The sequence below is a fragment of the Rosa chinensis genome, chromosome 1 (assembly GCF_002994745.2).
Source record: "Rosa chinensis cultivar Old Blush chromosome 1, RchiOBHm-V2, whole genome shotgun sequence".
Lineage (NCBI taxonomy): Eukaryota > Viridiplantae > Streptophyta > Magnoliopsida > Rosales > Rosaceae > Rosa > Rosa chinensis.
Window position 1 is genome coordinate 68,422,650 of NC_037088.1, and position 23,187 is coordinate 68,445,836.

Genomic DNA, 23,187 nt, shown 5'->3' on the forward strand with positions numbered 1-23,187 from the left:
AGCGGTAGTCTCTGCTGCTAAACCCTACGACTGCCTCATTTCCACACTCAAGGGGTTCCCTTCCTTCCCGTCGCCGTTCAATTTGTATTTGGGTTCAGAGATGAGCAGATTAGAGTAGTTGATGAACAAAGAATCCAATCAAACAAACAATGTCCAAATCGCAAGCGTTCTCGTGGTCGCGTCTCATCTTCAATCAAGCAATCAACAAAACCCGCAACGCCCCACTCCCCTTCATCTCCTCCACCTTACCACACTTGCTCAGGTCCTCTGGGCAGACCCATTACTATTCCACAGTATCAGACAGAGTAGTCCGAGACCTTCTGGCCGAGGTCGAGAGAGAAAAGCAGAGAGAAAGGGAACAGAGGAAAAGGGCTGGTCTCGACACCAAAGACATTGACCAAGAAGATGAGGAGGACTACATGCGTGTCACTCCATTGATAGACAAGCTTGAGAAGGAGAAGCTCAAGGCCACTGGGGATCTCAATTCCTATGAGGAGCCCACCGATTCGGATAGTGACGACGACGACGAGCGCTTTACTCCCGATGCCGTCAAGAAGAGGTTTGATGAGTTTCAGAGGAAGTTCACGCGACACGAGGAATTGCTCAAGAATTTCACACAGGCTGGTACTGCTCTTCTTCATTCCTTCCGTCTTTTTTATTTTATTTTATTTTTCATAAGATTCATCTTTCTTATTCTTGTATTGGCATTGCTTGATTGAATGCCAAGATTTTCTGGGGAGAAAATAAACTTTCCGCTCATTTTCCGTCTAAATGGCATGCTTTGATTAATTTGTTTTGTTTGTGTACATAAAAGAATGAAATTTTAGAAATGATCCCACATAGAGAAGCTGACTGAGAATTAAATTATGGTCATGCTGTTTAGGTTTCAAAGAGCTCCATAACACTCCTACTAACTAATTCAAATGGCAAAGCGGCATAAAAAATTTTCTGTTGCAAATAACTTTGAGCTATCAAATCTCATGGGATTGTTTTTGTTTTTCTGAAGAACAGTGCTTATAATAAGCAAAACTTCCAAGCATTCAACTTGCTTGGTTTTCATATAGAATTTTTGTTCCACAAGTTTAGTGTGTGTGTGTCTGTATAACATTGTGCTCCTCGCAGTTTCTGAAATACACTGAACAAGATTTCATGATTGACAACTGATATTGCTTTGTTTCTTCAGAAATCAATGCAATACTTTTGAAATTTGCAATGTGTTTGACTATTTGTACATCTTTGAGATGGATTTTCATGTAAAAGAATGTCATACATTGTAATTATATATATGTATTATAACACGTCTACATGTGTATAACGTTTTGACAGAGACACTTGATGATGCTTTTAAATGGATGAATAAAATTGACAAGTTTGAGCAAAAGCATTTCCGGCTTCGCCCTGAATATAGAGTCATTGGTGAATTGATGAACCGTCTAAAAGTAGCTGAGGGCAAGGATAAATTCATTCTGCAGCACAAACTAAACAGGGCTATGCGATTGCTGCAGTGGAAGGAAGCCTATGATCCAAACGATCCTGCCAACTATGGAGTCATTCAGGAACAACTGGAGCCCTCATTTGATGTTCTAGAAGATGCTGGATTTGAAAAAGAAAAAAAAATTATTCGAGGAGTTGATGATGATGATGATGAAGAATTCAATGACATGAAGGAGAAAGATGACATACTATTAGAGAAGCTAAATGCTATTGACAAGAAACTTGAAGAGAAGCTAGCAGAGTTGGATCATACTTTTGGAAAGAAGGGAAAGGTTCTAGAGGAAGAGATCAGAGATCTAGCAGAGGAAAGAAATGATTTGACGGAGAAGAAGAGAAGACCTCTCTATAGGAAAGTAAGTAGACATATCCTCTGGTTTTTATTCTAGTCGGTATGCAGAGGTTGAGAAACTGTTGTCTGCTAATTGTCCTCTGTTATATCTAGTGTTTTATTCCGTTATATCATTCACTTCTGCTCTTTTATGTTTTGACTTGCAAGTATCCAATTATACTTGTTGAAGAAACATTATCAGTTCTTTTTCTGTATCTTTTAAATCAGTCTTACTGAAGTCTGTTTTTTGGAGTATAATTGAACTTGAATTGTCTTGTTTTGATCTACATAGGGTTTTCCTTCAGCTTCTGCTTTTCTGTTTGGGTATACATACTCACACCTTTTTGCCATTTTGTTCATTGATTGCTGGCAGGGTTTCGATGTTAGATTAATTGATGTGAACCGGACTTGTAAAGTTACAAAGGTACTACTAATCATGTTCTTTTAATTTCTTTTAACATAGATTGATGCTTTCATGTTTTTATTTACACCTATTGGTTTTATAGGGAGGACAAGTGGTCAAATACACTGCTATATTAGTTTGTGGAAACTATCATGGTGTTGCAGGTTATGCTAAAGCAAAAGGTCCAGCTGTCCCCCTCGCCCTCCAGAAGGTATGTGTTGCGTGCTTATGTATTCTGCAGAATTCATATATTTACATAGATACAGCAACATATTTTGGTATGTCAATTTGATAATGATTCAGATTATATGTGGTGGCAAGGCATAATGCCTTAAGAGAAAGAAAAAAATATATTACAATTGATAAATTTATCATATTGAGTAGTATAGAGGAAATAAGAAGTATTAATTGGGGAGTAAGCAGAGTATTCTTGTCCTTGTCTTCGGTTGTGAACTTGTTCACAGCTTTTGTAATTTTTCTTTCTCTATCAGTAAAGGGTGTTCTGTTTAAAATGGAAGAAATTTTTTGACCCCTATTGTTGTTTAATGAATCACAACTACTTAATAAATTTCAGGTATGGGGTATTTGAATACTCCCCAACCCATGATACATTTAGAAAACAGGTCAAGTCCATATGCAGTTGACTTGTGACAAGTTTGACTCTGGATGCAATATGGAGTCGTATCTCCAGGTATTGGTTGAACCATAACCGGTCGTTTTGACTGTTAAAGATGGAGGCCAGGAAGAGGAAAAAGAAGATATGCGGGTGAAGGAAAGAAGAAAGTATGTGGCTTAGGGTATATTTAGCCTGGTTATTCGGGTTAAACTGCTGATTCCTACATCTTAGATTGTGAAGTTCATGAGCCTGATCTGTTGGGGTTGTTGTTAAGGTTGCAGGGGTGTATACAGACTAAGTGTGTGGAGGAAGTGCCACATAGGAATAGGAAATACGACAATTAAAAGTATACAAGTGTGTTACTATTAATATTGTGCCTTGGTTAGAAAAAACCCCACCATCTGAATAGGGTCTTGAGCTAACTTCGGTGGTGGATCTAGGTGGCTAAGTTGGGGGCAGTCTCTGTGCTATGGTGCCAGTAGTTGTGGGCAGCCCACGCAAATCCGTTGCATTACATTTATATGGACTGAAATTCATAAAGAATAGAAAGAAAACCATATCAAACTGGACTGGTTTTGGTTTACCACCTGTAAGGTCGGTCATTTTGTCTCATCTTGATGATGAGAAGCTTCTGTTTGAAGATAGGCATATGTGAACAACACTTGTTCAGTGAGTATGACCAAGTTTGTATACTGCCTAGAATGATATGTGGGGCATACAATTGGAGATTAAATGCAAATAAAACCTAAAGCTTATGTGAAAAGAAAAAATTATCCTTGTTGCTTTGTCAGGTGGGTGACTGTTTTCACTCTTGTTTGGTCATTCAGGTAAACAACTTACAAATTATTGCCTGAAAAAAAAAATTGTGAATAGTATCAACTGAGCCAAGTTCTTTGTTTCATATGTCAGGAGTTTGAGTTTAATCTAAGAGACCTCCTTTTATTTGAATTGCGGACAAAGTTGGTTTCTTAAGTGTTTTCATTTAAGCATAGTTTTCCATAAGTTTTCTCTCTATTTATCTTACTAGAATTGTCTTTGTGATATTCTTCTTTTATATTTTTCTTTTGGTGGGTACTGATTGATTTTACTACAACAGGCATATGAGAAATGCTTTCAGAATCTCCACTATGTAGAACGACATGAGGAGCATACAATTGCGCATGCAATACAAACTACATATAAAAAAACAAAGGTAATAACCTCGTCTTGCATTGGTTTTTCTTTTGGTTGTATCATTTCTTCTGCTCTGCCCTATGGTTTTGGTTTTTTAGTAAATACACAGCCTGTTGTGTTTATTCTTTCACTCCCTATCTCTTAAGTTTTAATTCTTGTTAGGTTTATCTCTGGCCTGCACCCACCAGGACGGGTATGAAAGCAGGAAGAACTGTCGAAACCATTCTAAACTTGGCAGGTTTCAATAATGTCAAGTCTAAGGTAATTGACCGTCAAACTGAATCCATTTCACAAGGGTGGTGTATGCAATTTGGATTATTGCTCTAACTTCCAACACTACTGTCAGGTTGTTGGTTCAAGGAATCCTCATAATACAGTGAAGGCTGTTTTCAAAGCCCTTAATGCGGTAAGGAAACTGTCCAGCTGGTATATAAGAATTTTTCCTGCATTAGCTGAGCTGACTTTATGTATATTCACTGCATCTGTACATTTTGCAGATTGAAACGCCCAAGGATGTTCAAGAAAAGTTTGGACGCACTGTTGTTGAGAAGTCCCTCGTATCGTAGATGATAGATTTGGTTATGTGCCCTGCTTGCACAATGCCTCTAGTTCTGTGTTATGGTTTGTCAGATTAGACTATAAAAATCCAAATTTTCTTGTAAGTGAACATTCCTCGTTTTGTTGTTGATAAAAAGTCCATCCAGACCGAAAAGAAAGCATCTTTTTGGAATCAGTATGGGAGCTCTTTCCGCCACCACTGTAATTCTTAAATCTGAAGGAGCAACAAAGGATTGGCTGCCAACTTTTGGAGTTTGACTACAAGTATTTTCTCTGTTTTTGGAAACTAACATTTCACCGACAAGAATCTTCATACCCCCAATCAAAAGCTACGTCCGGTGCTCGGTGAAACGTCACCAATGGACTCATATGTTGTTAAAGCTTTCTGTGACGTCAATGCTACAAGTGTAACGCTAGCTACACACTCACCCTGCGTTTGGGTCCAACACCACACTGCCACGTGTCATGTGGCAGCAGAAATGGAGTAGCTCATTAATGCATTTTTTTTCTTGTCACTTTTGCCCTTCTGCTATTCTCTCTCTTCTTCTCTTTTTGGTCACAGGCGTGTTTTTACTCTCTTTCTTCTTCATCTCCTCTTCTGGAAAAACAACAATCATGCTCTGGGTTCATCAAATTCATTAAGGAGAGAGAAACAACAGATGAGAGAGAAAGCCTCGAAGAGACATGGGATCTGATAAACAACAGATGAGAGAGAAAGCTCGAAGAGACATGGGATCTGATTTCTCTGTCGGTCAACCGGAGCTCTACCGGCAACACTTACACCAACACTGTGCTCAACTGCCTTCGAAGAGTCCAGCCCAGCCTCCATGCCTCCATGACGTCCGACGACCAGTGTCGAATTAGGATATGGATCATGGATACATGACGAAATAGGACATGAATCTTTGCTTTATTTGGTGGAATCCTGCTGAAGTTATGACATAAAGATGGAAATTGAAAAATAATCAAATCCAGGATTTGAGCATCTAAAAGCAAGAACCTACTATTTTGTGATTGTCTCCAAATTAAGTTTTACAGAATTACAGGTCTGGTGCTTTAATGGGTTTGATGAGAGAGGAAGAATTCGCAGAAGAGGAAGAAGAAAGAGAATGGAGCAGAAGGGCAAAAATGACAGAGAAAAAAATTTATCAATTAAAGGATTTCTTTTCTGCTGCCAGATGACACATGGCAGTGTGGTGTTAGACCCAGACGCTCCCTGCGCGTGTATCCAGCATTCCCCTTCCATTAAAGTATGGGATTCTTTCCCACCTATTATGATGCAAAGCGATGTGATACATATGGACATATGGTACCACCTCCGATGTCGGTCAGAGAAATGAGAGAATCAGAAGTTTTGAAAAAAGAGAGAGAACATAAAAAGAGCCAGGGACACGTTAGCAAGGGCACGTGTCCTGACACCGCTGGTCACAGGTTACTATAAAGTGTTGCTTGCCTGCCGGCTAGTCGAAAAAATCTCACTGCACATACAGCGATTAGCAATCTGGTTGAGAATGGTATTGTTGACGTCGTCGGAGGCGAAGATCCGGAAGGTGTTGGGATTGGGATACTGGGTGCAGGGCTTCAGGTGCTTCCCATGGTTGGCCGTCAACTTCTTCCTTAAGGACGGACTCCAAGTGGACTCCTCCACTCTCCAGCTCCTCCAGAACTCCGCCAATCTACCCATGGTCGGAAAGCCCCTTTACGGTCTCGTTTCCGACGCCATCTACATTGCTGGCCAGCACCGCATTCCCTATCTCGCCCTTGGCGGTACGCCTTTCATCTCTCTTTGCTTTTCGATCTGTTTCTTAATTACGTACCGGCAATTTTCTTGTGATTGATGAATGATCCTGGTTCGAGTCACCAGAGTCACCATGAGATTCATCCTGGTTTGAGTCACCATGGGAGTAGAGTGAAATTCTTTAATCCTCTTTTAAAAGTTAAAAAAAAAAAAATAGCAACAATTATTCAGTTTGGAATCGAACCCCATTGTTACATACAGAATTTATGAGCCAAGATATTCAAGCTAGGGTGTTAAAGTCTGGCAATTTCAAATGAGAACGTACAGCAAGGATCTACGTACTTGCCCATTTTTTTCAAAATATCAGATGCAAATCATTATTGTTGTAATTGATGCCGTTTCCCAACACATCCGCTATGACTTTTCTCAGAGTTTCAATGTCAGTTGATGTCTTATATATCATTTTAATATCAGTTGATGTCTCGTATATCATTTTAATACTGTGCCTTTAAGTTTTTATTAGTTAGTTCAAGTCGGTAAGATTAGGGTTGCAATACACCTTTTCGGTTACAATCCTTCATCTTGTTCATTGGTATAATTATTATTCTATTTCGTGAGCACCATGAAGTTTCCATTCTCATACTTTTTAGTTTGGTTCATGAATCCACCTAATGTACTTATTCTTGTAGTTCATTTCTAACATAATTCATTTGTTGCAGCGTTCTTACAAGCAGTGTCATGGTTGGCTATAGCAATCCTCTCCCAATCAGGCATCTCAATTAGCGCTATGACCCTATATCTCCTCCTCAGTAATTTGGGTGCTTCAATTGCTGAGGTTGCCAATGATGCCATTGTTGCAGAGGCAGGAAAACAGCCTGCTTCCTCCAAAAATCCACAACCATCATCCTCGGGCGAGCTTCAGTCTTTTGTTTGGATGTCTTCAGCAGTGGGTGGAATCCTAGGATTTCTCCTAGGTGGTATTGCCATCGACAGATATGCTCCCCAGAAGATGTTCCTGTTCTATGGCTTTCTCCTCAGTGTTCAGTTTTTCATAAGCATTCTTGTCAAGGAGAGCTCTATGAACCTTCCCAAGAGAAGATCTGATGTTGGAATCCGAGAGAAGCTTTCCGAGCTGTCAATTGCATTAAGAAAACCTGAGATTGCTTACTCAATTACATGGTTTGCAGCATCATATGCCATTATTCCATCATTAACAGGCACGATGTTCTTTTACCAGACACAATATTTGAATATTGACTCATCGGTGTTGGGAATCTCAAAGGTGTTTGGCCAGGCGGCAATGCTTCTATGGAGTGTCATCTATAATCGTCACCTGAAACCGGTAACACCGAGGAAACTAATTTCAGCCATTCAGGTTACCATGGCTTTATTTATGATTTCTGATGCGTTGTTTGCAAATGGGTTTTACCGGAATATGGGGCTGTCAGACAATTTTTACATCGTTATATTTTCTGGCCTCTCAGAGGTTCTCTTGTTTATTAAGATTCTGCCCTTCAGCATTCTTGTAGCCAAGCTCTGCCCACCGGGATGCGAGGGATCTCTAATGGCATTTGTAATGTCTGCAATAGCAGTTGCGTTGATTATGAGCGGATATCTAGGTATTGCGCTTGCATCTTATGTTGGGATCACAGGAAATGATTTTTCAGGGCTTCCGCTTGCCCTCCTAATACAAGCATTTCTCACACTCTTGCCACTCTATTGGTCATCATGTATCCCTATCCTTGAATCGGAACCTGATCATGTAAAAGCAAAACCGAGTAGCAAGAAGGAATAGCGGAATCGGGGTTGTGCCCCTATTCATGTTTGGTTTGGTATTTTAGGCTTTTGTACATTGCTTTGTACATTATGCAAGGGCTCGCCCTTACCACTAGATAATCTGTATAACTTATAGAGGACACTTTCAAATTTGGAAGGATCTTTCTTGTACTTGTATATTCTTTAGTTTTGTTTTGCTCATGAATCTACAAAATAAAGTTTATGTTTTAGGGAAAGAGATTCAGGAGAATTTTGATGTATTCATTGATAATAGGGATTCTTTATATAGAGGATTACAAGTATAGAATCTGAATTATACAAGGAAAACCTAATCGAACATTAGATATCCTAATCTAGAAGATTCTATCCTATTACAACTGAAACAAGTAATCATGATTTGGGCCAGACACATATAAATTGTGTATCCTTAAACACTCCACCTTTGTTGGCCAAACGTTGGTGCTCCTCTTGTTGCCTCATCAAAAAGGAAAAAAAGAATACAATATACGCTTCACACTTCGAGATCAAAACATGTAGACATCTCCCCCTGACGTCTGCGTCTCGCCTTGATAACTACGATCATGGGAGTTCAGATAAATTCGTAGACCAATGCTTTTAACATATTTCTCGAAAGCGGATTTAGGCTATGACTTAGCGAATAAGTCTGCCACATTGTCCTCAGATCAAACTTGGTTCAGAATGGAAAAAAAGGTCGTTGGCTGGCGGTAGAAGAGGCGGCTGCGGCGGTCTGGGTATATGGTGGGTCTGAATTCATCATGTCATCCACTGTTTTCTCTCTGTAGGGATAGAAAAAGCTCATATCTATCGTATCTTTTAAGTATCAAAAGATAGTTTTTATGCCTGTCTAATAGTGTGGAGTTTACACAAAGCTATATCTAGCTAACAAGTTCACAATAGATGAGATGTCCTGTTTTGTGCATTGTGCTACAATAATGCGTCTGTTACACTTAGGTATGTCACTTCTGCCTCTAGCCTGTCTACGTCATAATCCTTGGGACGAAACAATTCATATTTAGGGTCAAGACTATGGACGACCATGGGAGGGCTTATAGACTTGAATTTATCAAAACGCCTCAGTATCCATCGACATAGTGCTCAAATTCCAAACCTAGACAAAACCATGTTCTCCCAAGGTCCTTTATCTCAAACTTGGACTTCAGATGTTCAGCGGTTTCCCTTAACTCATCATGGGTTCCAATGATGTTTATGTCATTAACATAAACCACGACAATGGCAAATCTTGAACTTGTTATCTTAATGAAAACGCGTGGGCATAGTTGACATATCATTTCCCAATCAAGTAGTCACTCAGACGGTTATACCATATCCGTCTGGAGTGTTTCAATCCATATTGCGAGTGTTTCAACCTTATTGCAAACGTGCTCCGTAGTCTAGAGCCACTTGATTTGGGTAATTGAAGTCTATCAGGAACCTTAATGTATATTTATGTATCTAGAACCCTATCTGGAACTGCAACTCCGGTGCCATGCGTAGTACGAGGGTTATGCAGGGCATTAGGGATGCAGACAAGCATGGATCGGCGCAAGGCTGGGGCGTTGGGCTATTGCGTGCACTGAGCTGACAACAGGCTAGCGAGAGGCGCGCTGGGGGGGGGGGCTGCAAGCATGCGAGTAAGGATCTGCTCGAAGTAGCAGTGAGGTAGTAGGCAGGGGTCGTAGGTTGTTGGCCTGCTGGGTTGATGTTAGTAGGCAGAAGGTAGCTAGCGAGGCTAACCTAGCGACAAGGGTAAGTTAGTAACAAAGGCAAGGCTAGCGAGGCTAACCAAAAGCTTGTGAGGCTATCCTAGCAAGGCTAAGACAGATTTTGAGATTTTTTATTTTCTTAGGGTTTTGGCTTTTGATTCAGGGTTAGAACTTAGTGCTGATAACATGTTTTAGGAAAAGAGATTTGGGGGAATGATTGATGTATTAATTGATAATAGAGACCTCTTTATATAGAAGATTACAAGTACAAAATCTGAATCATACAAGGAAAACCTAATCGAACATTGATTAGGATATCTAGAAGATTCTACCCTATTACAACTGAAACAAATAAATCCTTAAACACTCCCATTTGTGTCTCCCAAACATCGGTGCTCCTCCGGTTGCCATGTCAAAAACCTTGACGAGTAACTAGAGAAGCTTGAATTAGGCGTGGCAATTTTAGGTTATCTCTTCTTCACTTACTCATATTAAGAATTAGTTCATTGAGCTTAAATTTTGGTTCCAAGTCCAAAATTACTAATGAACCTAAAATGAATAATGGGCCTCATGCGTTTCCGTTACTTTCCACACAACACCTGTTCTTATAAGCCCTAAATGCGTGAATGTGGCTTGAGTCCACTTGCACGGCGTGATGGTTCGTGTATAACTCGCCTTTATTTTTTATTGGGCTGAAATATAAATTGGGCCTGCTAGCTGGAACCGCACGACGGGGTGATTTTGTTTGGGCCGGTTCCTAATCTCACATATGCCTATTTTATCTTGTCCAAGGAACCCTGTGCGGTCGAGTACATGATTAACATCTTCATGACCTGTATGATCTGCCTCAGCGGAAAGAGGGATCGTATCTTCTTTCTCCTTCTCCTCTTTTCTTTCTCTGACATGTCACTCAGAGAGCAGCAGCAGACATATTAGTAGTCTTCACTCTTCAGCGAGAGTGAGAGATCTTGTAATCAAATTGATTAATTTGCTTAAGAAGAAAAAGATGGAAGAAGCGAAAGCAATGGCTCAACATCAGCAGCAGCAGCAGCAGCTATTGTTACAGCAGCAACAACAGCATCAGCAACAGCAGCAGCAGCAACATCAGCAGCAGCAACATCAGCAACAGCATCAGCAGCAACAACAACAACAACAACAGTTATTACTTTTACATCAATTACAAAGACAACAGCAACAGGCGCAACAGGCCGCTGCCATTTCTCGTTTCCCTTCCAACATCGATGCTCACTTGCGCCCACTCCGAGCCCTCAATCTCCAACCTAACCAAATCTCCAACCCCAACCCTAACCCTAACCCTACCCCCAACCCCAACCCTAACCCCAATTCTGTTCTTCCCAATCTCCAACAAAATCCTAATGAGAACCCGCAGCAACAGCCCCAACAGCAGCAGCAACAGAGGGCGATCCGTCCTGGTAACCAGGCCGAGCTGCAAATGGCGTACCAGGACGCCTGGCGGGTCTGCCATCCGGATTTCAAGCGTCCCTTCTCTTCTCTCGAAGACGCATGTGAAAGGTTAATTCTTTAACTACCTTGGGTTTCCATTTCATGAAAATCGTAACACTTCTTTATCTAATTACTTTACATTTCTCTTGCATTTCCCGGTTAGGCTTCCTTTATTTTTTATTTTTTTCCTTTCTTTCTCTGTTTAGTAAAAACATTATTGATATCTGCAAGTGTACATAACCAGTTTGCATTTTATTCAATTGTAAATTCGACTTAATTGAATTAGGCTCACTCATCATGATATACCAGCTGCATTGTTCGGGCAACTGCTAAAACGGATAGACTCAGACAGACGAGCCTGTTATTCCAAATTTTGTTTGAAATGAAACTTTTTCTGCACATACATCATCTTAGTACTTAAAGTCAATTGCATTAATGTGGCCTATTGGCCTGCTGCTGCCGCAACTTTATCATGTTTCTGCTGTGTAAAGACCTTGATATGTTAGTGGAGACAGAATGCCTGTTCTTGCAATACCTTGATGTGCTCAATACTTTATTGATACATGAGTAAGAGTTGGAGAAGCTCCTTCAATCTCTCTCTCTCTCACTCTCTCCCTCAGATTGTTCCCGAATATTAGGAAACAAAATTAGCATTTTCTTTTTCTTCGATAAGGGAAACAAAATCAGTATGAAGTGAACGCGTATATTGTTCTCTGGAATCATTAACCACATGTCTGAAATCCTTCTGGCTGATTTGAGCGTTTTCTGAACTGCCATGTCAGTTTTTCCCATATATTTTTGTTGATTCTGCCACAAAAGGAGAGTTCCTCCTCTAAATGCTTAAGATTGTAACTTCATCCCATATTAGTCTACGAGGTTGTTCTTGTATGTCATACACATCCATGTTTATGTAGAACATACCTATGAAGTAGGGTGTCTATGTATACCCGACAGTTTAGTAACATGTTTTGTCATCTATTATGAGAGCTTGTATGCCATAGTAACTAAACCTTAATGCAATGTAGATATATAACATCCTTTTCTGTATGGAAAAATAATTATAGTGATGAAGGACTTGATGAAAGGATAAAAAGTGTTTTTTATGTTAACACCCTAAGTAGTAGCTATATACTTTTTAAATCACAGTTCTTGTTAATGCCGTAGTGGACATGTGTAGACAGAATGTAGCTTATGCAAAGTTTCTGGAGTAACAAATCTCATACCTAAAAGACTTTGAACCTGCATTTTGATCTTTTTTTTTTCTTGGTTACAAGGGCCGTGTTTCTCTTTCCCTTTTATGCATTTTATCTGACATCTACTACCACTGTCTGGCTGTGTGCAAACAAACATCAGTAGTTTCCATGCTCGTTATGTGTTCTAAACTTCTAAAATATTGGATGAGGAAGTCATATGACGTCCATGGATCAGTAAGAAGTAATGTTAGTAATTCAGCATGCCTGAGTTAAGAATCTGCAAAGGTCTTCTACTGTTCAGTCCTGTGGATGTTTCTGTGGAAAGATTTTTGATTGTTGAGCACTGCATCTAGAATGATGTCACACACAATAAATGGTTCCCAAAATGCTCTGCATGTATCTTTCCTTGAAGTTTTCTCTGCCTTAGTGCCATTATGACCTAGGGCCCTTCTAATTCGTGACAGAGTCGAAGCTTTCATTTAGATGTGGGGGGCCTAAAATTTGTCGCAGTCTACCACTAGAGTATAAACTATTTCATGCAGGGTTCTCTGTTGTGTAGGAATTATCCTTGATGGCAGTACCTTACATGAATTATTCTGTCAGGTAGTAATTCCATTTGGTAGTTTGCATGCTCTACTGTTAGTTGATGAAATACCATGAGGAGTCAAAGTGGTTGGTTGTGAATATGAATATATTAGAAGAACTCCTTTCCTTCCTTTAGGTTGAGGTGAAAGTGTCAGAGTGAACCACAAGTCAACTTTGAGTATGCAAAGATGTTTGGAATCAATAGCAGCTTGCATTTCTCTTGCTGCAATCTCCCTGGCAAGGAACCCTGCAAAATCCAAGTAAACTTGCTACCCTGGGGGTTTAGCGCTGTGTTACCTGCCAATAACCTCTGATGGCTAAGACAAAAGGGGAATATTTGAATTTCAAATTTGGAGAATTTTCAAAGTAAGTAAAGTACCTTGAATGTGTGTGAAGGCAATGCACTAAATCTGAAGAAACTAGTAAACTAGGAACCTCTTGTTTTCATTTTTTCAGAGTTGACTTTGTTTGAGTCTGTGATGTGCCTTAACCCCAAACAACAAGCTAGACAATAGCTGACAGTCAGTGCTGTATCAATTGTAGGCCGACACGTTTCTCTTCTAGAAGCCTAGATGCAGTACCTGTATTTGGTCCGCTCTTCCCACCTATACTCCCACAAGGTTTTATGATATTGCCGGGGTTTCCTGACAAGAAAAGTACTGAGCAGCCAGTGCAATGAATCTGTTCCAAGCTTACTTGATATGGTAGATAAAGCGGAATCCTTGGTCAGCCTGACTGGACATGTCTCATCTCCAGTGTCCCCGTGAAGGATCCAAAAGAGGTTGGCAGGTGGACGTGGCTTTAGGGCCTGAGATCTGTGATTTATGATATCACAATATCGACTCAGTTTCGAATGGTATTCTGCGACTGCTTCCCTTTCATTGTCTGTTCTGGCCATACGGCACTTAGCTCTGCTTGATAAATATTTGGTACTAACAACCATGATATCTGGACTCTGGAGTTGGTCGCAAATGAATTCTTCTCTCTTCTTTAGAATCTAAAGTTAACTTGGTTTGCGTTACATGCGTTAAAATATTTTGAAGGAGTGTAGCGTGAGTATTTAATCCTGCTGCTATATGCATATTTTTATTTTTTCAATTATTTACATATAGATCCAACTTACATACTTCATAAATATTTTAATACAAAATTTTAGCAGTCAGCATTCCAGGTGTTCATAATGTGGGGAGAAAATCATGTCAATTTAAAGCTTGTTTGGTGATTCTGAACCAAAGTGGTTTTGGATTACGACCAGAAAAAAAAAAGTATGTGGTTTTGGCTAGACGATAGAATATCTAGTGTATGGTGGTGTTAATCCAATGTCAACCTTTAGAAAGCAGTAGGCCACAACTGTTTGTGTATCTTGTTAACAGTTGTCTAATTTGTTTGAAGTTATTACCCACGTACCCTCCAACTCGAGTTTGTGCGATTTGGCATTAAAGTTATTATATTTAGATGGTGTGATTTATAGTACAATGTTTCTTAAAGAAATACCTAAGTTTCTGTAATGACAAATTTGTATGCCATGTTACCTTCTCACTTGACTTGATGAAATTTGAAGGCAACATGCTGTATCTCCAGCTTTTTGTTTGACTTGAGCGGTTTTTTTTTTGGCACTTCGGGTTTTCTTATATTCTTTCTATTCTTTAATTGGCAGGTTACTGCCTTACCATGTGGTGGCAGATTATGAGGCTGAAGAGGATGACCGAATCCTTGACTCTGACACTACAGGCATGATGCCATCTCGCTCTCAGCAGTGGGATCACAACATTTCTGCAAAAGTTGCTGAGTTTACAGCAACGTTTGAGAAACAGGCACTGGCCTTCAACATTATCTCCCGCAAGCGTACTTTTGGGGAATTTAGATCAGAAGAGAGACTTATGATTGAGCAAGCTCTTTGCCAAGAAGAAAAACGAGCATGTCTGGAATTAAGAGCAGAGCTTGATTCAAGAGAAAAAGCTCGAATGGCAGCGATTGTTCAGGCAGAGCAAGCTCGGGTTGAGTCACAAACACATGCCGAAATGTTGGCTCGGGCCCCAATAAGGGCAAGTGCACTTGGGGCTCAAGGCAATGATGTCCCGATTGGTCATGATATGAGAGTACAGGAACACGGGGCTAACCCAGAAGAGATGATAAATGGATGGGGAAATAGTATGCAAAGAGATGAGAAAGAACCATCTGAAGATTTTCTAAATGACGAGGAGACTGAGAATGGATCTACTGGCATGCAGGATGGCTGGCGTGAAGTTGGAGAATTTGATTTGAACACACGTTAAACATTCCAACTCTAGTCTAACATACCAACTGGGATGTTGATAAACGAAACAAATGCACATTACGTGGAAGATTAGTTGGCTGAAGCTCTCTTTGAATAATTGTGTATTTATTGAGGCATGAAAATTTGAGAAATACTTACTGTTGAGAGTACGATTATTAGTGCGGTTTCTTAGTTTCAATCATTGTACGTGTGCTTGCGATTTTTCTTTTAGTTTGGAAGTGGGAAGAAACTGTACCGAAAGCAATTGCTCCCAACAGAATCATAACAGTTGATGTGTAGGGTTGTATCCTATCCATGCGCAAAGAATGGTTATTATCTATACTTACACATTACAGTCTAGTCTGGTTATTTGCATTTGCTTGGCAGAGGGATAATTCACTTGCCATATTCAAAATCACAAACGCTTTTATTCTTCAGATTCAAAATCACAAAAGCTTTTAACGTAACAAGGCTTTCACGTATTCAAACAGAAAAGAAATGAAAGAAAAAACAAACAAAACAAATCACAAAAGCAACCCGCGACCATGTGCAAGCTTCTGCCTGTCCAAACCCCCTCTCATTCATTACCAAGTTGCATACAAGCACATCAAAGAATTAAGCTAAACTAGGTACGGTGAGGAGAGAAAGGAGGAAAAAGAAGCTTCTGAGCTGGAGACCTCAAACCAAAGAAAATGAGCAAGAATACACAACTATAAGTGCCTACAAAATATTGGGAAGTTGAGAATCTAGTCTCTGCTGCAACTCTTTGATTTTCAGTGAGAGCTCTGCTTTCTGCTCCTTGTAGTTCTGCAGCAAGTACTCCTTTCCATCTATCACTTCCTTCAATTCTCCTACTTCCCTCCTCAGCATTTCAACCCTCCCTCCATCCCCCCCTCTTCCTTTTTCTGAGGCATCAAGATTGTTTTCCCCATCAAGACACCCATTTCCATGACCGTTTCTTACTTCAGATTGCCATATAGTTGCCGGGGCTAGTTTGTCGTTGGAGCTCACATGTCCCACACAATGATCTGCAATCGCCTTCCTAAGCCTTTGGATTTCTCTCTCAGAATCAAAAAAGTCCCTATTTGCTGCATCAAGCTGTGATTGCAAATGGGCAGAATGTGACAGCTGAGCATTCAGTGAATTCTGCAACTCTACAATCTGATCCTGCATCTCTAGGATCATGTCATCTCTTCTCTTCAATTGTTGCCTAAGTTTTTGTATTACTTCCCGCTTACTGAAGATGTCAGAGCCAGAGTCTGAAACACATGGAGAATCTGAGCAATTTGAATGGTGTAGGAAGGGCTTTGGAGGCATCTCAAGGCGATCAGGAGAAGATGCCCAGATGATGCCATTCTCCTTGTTAAATTGAGGGGCTGGAACCGTCACCAAAGGCAAGGTTCCATCAGATTCAGTCAGCATCTGGCCATTAGGCAGGCACTTCATCTCCATCATGCTCTCAGTTCCTATTCAAACAGCAAGTTCATTATCACAAACACTTTTTCTATTCTGTTCTTTTTTTCTCAAGCTATGTCAGGTCGAAACACAAAAGAAGTGAACTAAGCAATGAGGAGAACCAAAGCAACTTATGCTAAAGTTTTCAGTAAGGACTTTGAATGGTATACCCACAATACACTAGAGTAAAAGTTTTTAACAAAACTGAGTATGTAGTAAAGTGGTGTATAATTCTTATGCTTGTGTTCAAGTTATCCCTTTTTCCACATTACTATTATTATTTCTTTTACTTGAGGGCTCTCCCTTTTTCACCAACTACCCATGCTTAATGTCAGACCAAAAGACAAAAAAACTACTCATGCTTAATGATTGGAGACATAAGAGAAAACTGCAACAAAGATTATAGAAGCCAAATCAAACTCAACTAGACCCAATCCAAATACAAATACTTGTTTCACCATCATACTCTTTATACAGATAATCATCTAGTAGGTCATGCCAATCTAACAATATACTGAACTTTCAGATCCCCACTCCTTAAAGAAGAGGCACGTGCTGTATTTGAAGAAAAAACCAGGTTCAATTGGGGTGTTCCCTCAATACAGTTGTATCTCACCACATATCACACAAGCACCAACAGCCAAAGCAAAGCTAGCAAAAAGAAGGTAATCAATGACCAGCCAAAAACTAGTTTCAAAATCTGATGTCCTGGACTTTTAAATCTCATACATACTGAAACAACGTGGATTAGAGATTTCAGACCTGAAATGCAATTAAAGCAACTGCCATCATCTTGTTGTGTAAAGGAATAAACATTTGAGTGCATGTGGCAACCTGCAGGCATCCTTCTGTCAGAGGATTTTCCACTTCCTGAAATTGCAAACATTGTCAAAAATCAGAACAGCCATTAAAAGAGAATGAATTTAATGCATACTTGAGGACCAAACCATTACTAGCATTCTCCTGCTGTTTTATGTCAAGTGCTTGCTTCAGTTTGTAGCCAAGACGTATCGATAACGTACTTAATAAGGCACCGCCGGCAATAAGAACCCAATTAGGTCCATCACCCTGAAAAGGTTTCGACTTCTGAGATCTAGGCACACCAGTAGTTTTTGGTTTCATTTTAAGAGCTAGTTTGGTGTCTGCTGGAAAAAAATCTTAATCATCCAAGGATGCTAAATCAACAATATACCAAAAGGCACATCTGAAGTAAAACTGCATCAGGAAAGAGAAGTTTAGTTGATCTTCAAACAACTGATAGAGACAGCAGCTGTATCATTACCAAACAATAAATTACAGAAAAGATTTCCAATGTGGAACACTTGGAATTACCATGACGAGCAGATAAAGAAATCAATTATGTGATTGATTTCACTGATCACAAATCAAATCGCCAAACACATAATATCAAAACTAAAAAGAAAGGGAAGCCAAATCAAGCAATAAAAAATTTCCACTGCATCTTCAATATGATAAAAATTTGTAACCAAAAAATACATCAATTAGGTGGTGAATTAAAAGCACATAGGATGTTTCTTCTTGCATTCAAGCATACACACTTTTGGCCTACGTGGATAAAAAATTATATGCTTTACGACCATTTTTATTGTTGTTAACAGGTCATAAATGTCATCTGTTAATAGCTACTGATCACAGATAAAAAACCACCTTGAACCCTAAACAGAGATGATACCATGTGTGCTTAATCTAATTTTTTTTTAGCTACATGGACAGGGCCGGCCCTGTGAGTTTGGAGGCTCAAGGCGAGAAAAAATTCGAGGCCCCAAAATTGAACTGCTACATGCCTGGACAATGGCAAGTTCATCAGAGAATAAAGCAAAGAAGGTTTGTGATAATATCCCAAAGAACATAACAATCAGTTTGTCATAATTCTTCAAACTCCTAACAAGGTTTCTAGAACCATATAATCAGTTTGTCATAATCCTACTTCAACAGCAAGCAAGCAAGCAATACACCAATTTGTCATATTCCTACTCCTAACAGCAAGCAATACACCAACAAGCAATACACCAGTTTGTCATAATCCTACTCCTAACAGCAAGCAACAAACAATACACCAGCAATGCATTAATGAAGCAAGCAAGTAAAAACAATACAAAAAACACAAACTTGCAGCTTAAAACCAATACACCACAAAAAACACAAGAGTATGATTAACCGAGAGAGAGAGAGAATTAGAAGACTAGAAGCCAACGGTTTTGCCTTCTCCAGCAACCACTTCACCTCCTTGAGGTTCCAAGCGAAGAGAGGATTCATAAACTGTATTGAGCTCGGAAACGGAAAAAGAAGCTCAGGGAAATAGAAATTACCGGGAGGAATGGAATCGAGGAAAGGGAGAAATGGAGATCGGATTCAGATTTTTAGCTTCATTCCAGAACTTCTCGCACTGATCTGGAGTTCTGGACCGAGAGGGAGAAACCGAGAACACTCCAAGGCGGAGAGGAACAAACTGAGAGAGGAGGAGAGGGACAAACAAAGAACACGATGTCCTTTTTTTTTTTTTTTTTTTTTATATCTGCAGGCCTACATAAATTTGGTTTGAGGCCCCTAAAATCTGAGCCTGGTTCGCCTAGGCTCAGGGCCGGCCCTGTACATGGAGCATCTCTTACATCATAAAAGTTGCCCATACATCTTTGCACATTTTATTTCTATGGTTCCGATTCATCAATTCTAGTAAAATTAGAAACAAATAGGCCCAGATATCAGCCTGGAAGACTCTTGCATACTTTCAAAATGAAAATTTGCCGTTTTGTAGTAAACCTCATCTGAGAAAGCTTTGTTTCAATGAATCCCAGACGTCAAAGTCGCAGCCATGACCCCAATATTATCCCGACAATCAAATTTATACCTCAAAACTAACAGAAACCCTTACACGAAAAGCTAAAACCTAAATTGAAATGAAATCCATCAACATAGCAAAATAATCGATTACGTATTCCATATATAATCACACAAAAACCGAAACCAAAGACTGAAGCTCATCAACAAGAAAATACAGAAACTGACTTCTATTTTTCCGGTTAACTGGAACCCTGAAAACAAATAAACTAGCTAACAACTAGTAGAAATGACTATTATTCGAAGCAAAACAAACCTACCTCCTTCTGCTTTCGTCCATTAATGGCAGCGATTAAGGGTTTCTGATATTCGGTCTCTCAACTTAGAGAACTGACCGAGTCAATCCCGCATTCCTTTTTTCTCTCGCTGTTTATAACCAAAACAGAAGAAAATACAAGTTACGGGCTAGTGAGGGCTTTAGTGGCGCTGTCGCTCATCTATTCCCAAACAAAAAAGAATAGCAGTACTCCTGACTTCGATTTACGGATTAATAATTATATATTATTAATAAAAATTATTTTAAAAAATGGAAAAATCGTCCATACAGTACCTGACATTTTTCCATTCTAAACTTCAGTACCTCACGTTCAGAAAATATCAGAACGGTACCTGAGGTTCTGACCCCGACCGAAAATTGGTACATGGTGCCGTTACCTCCGTTACAAAAACTGACAACTGACATATTTTGATAATTAAATGATCAATTTACCCTTTTTTTTTTAAATAATTTTTTCTTCTTCTCATATAATAAAAAAAAACTTTTTATTTTATTTATTTATTTATTTTTTATACATGAATGCCAAGTGAAAAGGTCAGGAGGGTCGTAAGTGGGAAGGGCTCAGGCGGTGGCGGCAGGAAAGTTCAAGTGGTGGTCGGGCACCAGCAATTTCAAGGTGGCGCAGCAGCACAACAACACTCCAGCAGAGTCGGTGAGCCACCATCATCATCACAGCAACAACACTCCAGTAGAGTTGCTCGAGAGGTGGGAGTCGATAGGAGGCGGCGGAGGAATTGGAAAGCCATCATTCATCAGCCACCATCACCATCACCACCACCACAACCACAACCACAACCCCAAACTTTGTGATTCAAACAACACCCGTAGCAAATTTCAACACATAACACCACCAAAGTGGTTAAAGGAAAACAACCTGAGAAGATTTCCATGTCGATCACTTTGATTTCCCGAAACCCAGACAAAGCCAAGTCCTTGAGCAAGTCATTGGGTTTACTCCTTGGCTGGGTTTAAAGTTGGGCTCAAATCTAATTCAATGTAGAGCAAGAAAAAAGAGGAGCTACTAGAGAAGATGGTGGGTCTGGTGACGGAGCTGGTTCAATGCAAACTCGGCTGCTGGGATCATTGTCGCAGAGGGTGGAGCAGCTGGAGAGGGCTCTCATCAATGAGAGATTTAGGGAGGAAGAAGAGGAAACATGATGTAGATTGCAGGGAAGGGTTATGGGTTTGAATGGGGTCGAGAGAGAGAGAGAGTTGGGGGGGGGGGGGGGGGAATGATAGGGAGAGAGAAAAAGAAAATAGAAAAAAAATGAATTAGATAAAAAAATAATATATTAAAATATGAAAAGACGAAAATATCCTTCGGCTGTCAACTTTTATAATGGAGGTAACGACACTAGGTACCGATCTTCGGTTGGGGTCGAAACCTCAGGTACCGTTCTGATATTTTCTGAACGTGAGGTATTGAAGTTTAGAATGGGGAAAATGTCAGGTACTGTACGAACAATTTTCCCTTAAAAATTAAAATAATCGATGACTAACCAGCGGACCAGTCCGCCAATCCCCAACCCACTAACCCAGCGCCTAATGTTAACCCAGCAGCTAACATTAACCACGCACTATTCAACACTCCAGTCAACCCTAGCATGAAACCTCAGATCCCACGAACCGAAACTATAGTGGAGGCTCACCCAAGCAATAGTCACCGCTCTCCGGGCCAAGACGTCGCCGCTATGTATGAGCTGGCATTGGCGGATCTCCACAAGGCAAACAGAGAGCGCGAACAAGAGTGCAAGGAAAAGGCCGAGGCCCAGAAACAGGTGGCCACGTTGATATCAAAATTTGACGAGATGAAGAAGGCATTGGAAGCGAACGCTAACCCAGCGTAGAGCGAACAATCACAGAGTACGTACGAGACGTAGTCGACCCAATGGCGGAAGATTGGTGCCCTCACCAGTAATACAGATGCAAGTTCCGCTGAACCCATCCAAACTGTTGGGAATGGGTCCCCCACCCCCACCACGATTGATGATGGAACATGAAGCGGAGTCACAACTGCGCACCAACCTCTTCGTAACCAGAGCAAGAACGTAGGGCAACCTGCTTGCCCCCAGGCGGGAGTTGGTTCAACAGAATTTCCAGACTGGACTCGTTGGCGACGCAACTTCCCTAATCTTGGAAAGGATGCAGCAACTGGAGCAAAGGTTGATCTGGGCCGAGACAGGTACCCCAGTGCAAATCTCAAATCCACTCTTTGCATCAAGGTGATGTAGGAAGAGAATGAGCCTGGTTTAGCCGGAAAACTAAAAAAATAAAGAAGAGGCGTGGAATCAAGAAGAGTGATTGGAAAATAGGTAATTCACACATAATGAGGTTACTAGCCGCTGCAATATCCAAGAAAGTTTGGTTTTGGACTTTTTAGGTTTCTTGTGCGAAAAGTTAGGTTCTGGATTGTGAATCAGATTAGAGCAAATTTTGGCCAGAATATCTGTTTGAGACGCATGATACCTTTCCAGAATGGGAACGACAAGATCTTCAAGACTCACTTTAGTGAGCCCTAACAGATTTAGACCAAAATATATCATTTTAATCATCCGCAGTCGGAAAGTAACGGGGTTTACAAGCGATAAACCCTAAAAGACATAGTTCTGGAGTCTACCAGAGAAATAGAGAAAAATCTTTAGATTTTATTAAATTTGATATGATAAACTGATTCTAGTACAAAGCATAATGGTGCTTATATAGGCATCCAAAACCCTAAATCATATTCTAACAAGAAATCCTAAAATAATCCAAATTAAAAAGAAAACTAAAAACCTAAAATAAAAAGAATCCTAAAACAAATGTCAGACAAGCCTAAAAATATTAAATCCCGAATCGGATTATTAAAACGATATATTTTGGTTTAAATATGTTAGGGCTCACTAAACACTAAAGTGAGTCGTAAAGATCTCGTCGTTCCCATTCTGGAAAGGTATCATGCGTCTCAAACGGACATTCTGACCAAAATTTACTTTAATCTGATTCACAATCCAGAACCTGACTTTTCGTACGAGAAACCTGAAAAGTCCAAAACCAAACTTTCTTGGATATTGCAGCGGCTAGTAACCTCATTATGCTTGAATTACCTATTTGCCAATCACTCTTCTTGATTCCACACCTCTTCTTTATTTTTCTAGTTTTTCGGCTAAACTAGGTCCATTCTCGTCCTACATCGCAAGGCCGAGACTATTCACCTCCAGGATCCTACAGGCTGTTAGGCCAGCACATGCAAAAACACCAAAAATGACACTGTACAACGGCCTAACTGACCCTTCGTCCGTATGGAC

The 23,187-nt window shown here is 40.1% G+C and overlaps 4 protein-coding genes across 7 annotated transcripts; 3 read left to right on the forward strand and 1 right to left on the reverse strand.

Moving 5' to 3' along the window:
• The first annotated feature begins 5 nt into the window (after positions 1-5).
• On the forward strand, positions 6-4,816 carry LOC112185890 (probable 37S ribosomal protein S5, mitochondrial). Its single transcript, XM_024324221.2, has 8 exons — positions 6-624; positions 1,327-1,847; positions 2,196-2,246; positions 2,329-2,436; positions 3,938-4,033; positions 4,177-4,275; positions 4,361-4,420; positions 4,512-4,816. Exons 1-8 carry the CDS (start codon positions 150-152, stop codon positions 4,578-4,580), a joined length of 1,479 nt encoding a protein of 492 aa, XP_024179989.1. The 5' UTR covers positions 6-149; the 3' UTR covers positions 4,581-4,816.
• Positions 4,817-5,236: 420 nt separating this feature from the next.
• LOC112185893 (probable folate-biopterin transporter 7) lies at positions 5,237-8,316 on the forward strand. Its single transcript, XM_024324230.2, has 2 exons — positions 5,237-6,339; positions 7,030-8,316. Exons 1-2 carry the CDS (start codon positions 6,084-6,086, stop codon positions 8,103-8,105), a joined length of 1,332 nt encoding a protein of 443 aa, XP_024179998.1. The 5' UTR covers positions 5,237-6,083; the 3' UTR covers positions 8,106-8,316.
• Positions 8,317-10,611: 2,295 nt separating this feature from the next.
• LOC112185903 (probable E3 ubiquitin-protein ligase bre1) lies at positions 10,612-15,540 on the forward strand. The gene is made up of 2 exons (XM_024324240.2): positions 10,612-11,343; positions 14,710-15,540. The coding sequence occupies exons 1-2, from the start codon at positions 10,817-10,819 to the stop codon at positions 15,326-15,328; spliced, it is 1,146 nt and encodes a 381-aa protein (XP_024180008.1). The 5' UTR covers positions 10,612-10,816; the 3' UTR covers positions 15,329-15,540.
• A 265-nt stretch (positions 15,541-15,805) lies between these two features.
• On the reverse strand, positions 15,806-20,049 carry LOC112185912. 4 transcript variants are annotated; one of them, XM_024324260.2, is made up of 4 exons: positions 19,884-20,049; positions 17,712-17,909; positions 17,527-17,634; positions 15,806-16,775 (listed from the first exon to the last, which is right to left on the reverse strand). In XM_024324260.2, exons 2-4 carry the CDS (start codon positions 17,884-17,886, stop codon positions 16,030-16,032), a joined length of 1,029 nt encoding a protein of 342 aa, XP_024180028.1. In that variant the 5' UTR covers positions 17,887-17,909; positions 19,884-20,049; the 3' UTR covers positions 15,806-16,029. The 4 variants fall into 4 exon arrangements, with proteins under 4 accessions (XP_024180028.1, XP_024180023.1, XP_040368570.1 ...); XM_024324255.2 differs by having other exon boundaries at positions 17,712-17,979; positions 19,884-20,048; XM_040512636.1 differs by having other exon boundaries at positions 17,718-17,979; positions 19,884-20,047.
• Positions 20,050-23,187: the final 3,138 nt, after the last annotated feature.

Coding starts and splice junctions, on each gene's coding strand:
- LOC112185893 (XM_024324230.2), top strand. CDS start 6,084: ATGGTATTGTTGACGTCGTCGGAGGCGAAGATCCGGAAGGTGTTGGGA. Junction 6,340..7,029: donor TCCCTATCTCGCCCTTGGCG/GTACGCCTTTCA, acceptor CATTTGTTGCAG/CGTTCTTACAAGCAGTGTCA.
- LOC112185903 (XM_024324240.2), top strand. CDS start 10,817: ATGGAAGAAGCGAAAGCAATGGCTCAACATCAGCAGCAGCAGCAGCAG. Junction 11,344..14,709: donor CTCGAAGACGCATGTGAAAG/GTTAATTCTTTA, acceptor TTTAATTGGCAG/GTTACTGCCTTACCATGTGG.
- LOC112185890 (XM_024324221.2), top strand. CDS start 150: ATGTCCAAATCGCAAGCGTTCTCGTGGTCGCGTCTCATCTTCAATCAA. Junction 1,848..2,195: donor GAAGACCTCTCTATAGGAAA/GTAAGTAGACAT, acceptor GATTGCTGGCAG/GGTTTCGATGTTAGATTAAT. Junction 2,247..2,328: donor GGACTTGTAAAGTTACAAAG/GTACTACTAATC, acceptor TTGGTTTTATAG/GGAGGACAAGTGGTCAAATA.
- LOC112185912 (XM_024324260.2), bottom strand. CDS start 17,886: ATGAAACCAAAAACTACTGGTGTGCCTAGATCTCAGAAGTCGAAACCT. Junction 17,635..17,711: donor GCAGGAGAATGCTAGTAATG/GTTTGGTCCTCA, acceptor TTGCAATTTCAG/GAAGTGGAAAATCCTCTGAC. Junction 16,776..17,526: donor TTGCTTTAATTGCATTTCAG/GTCTGAAATCTC, acceptor CTGTTTGAATAG/GAACTGAGAGCATGATGGAG.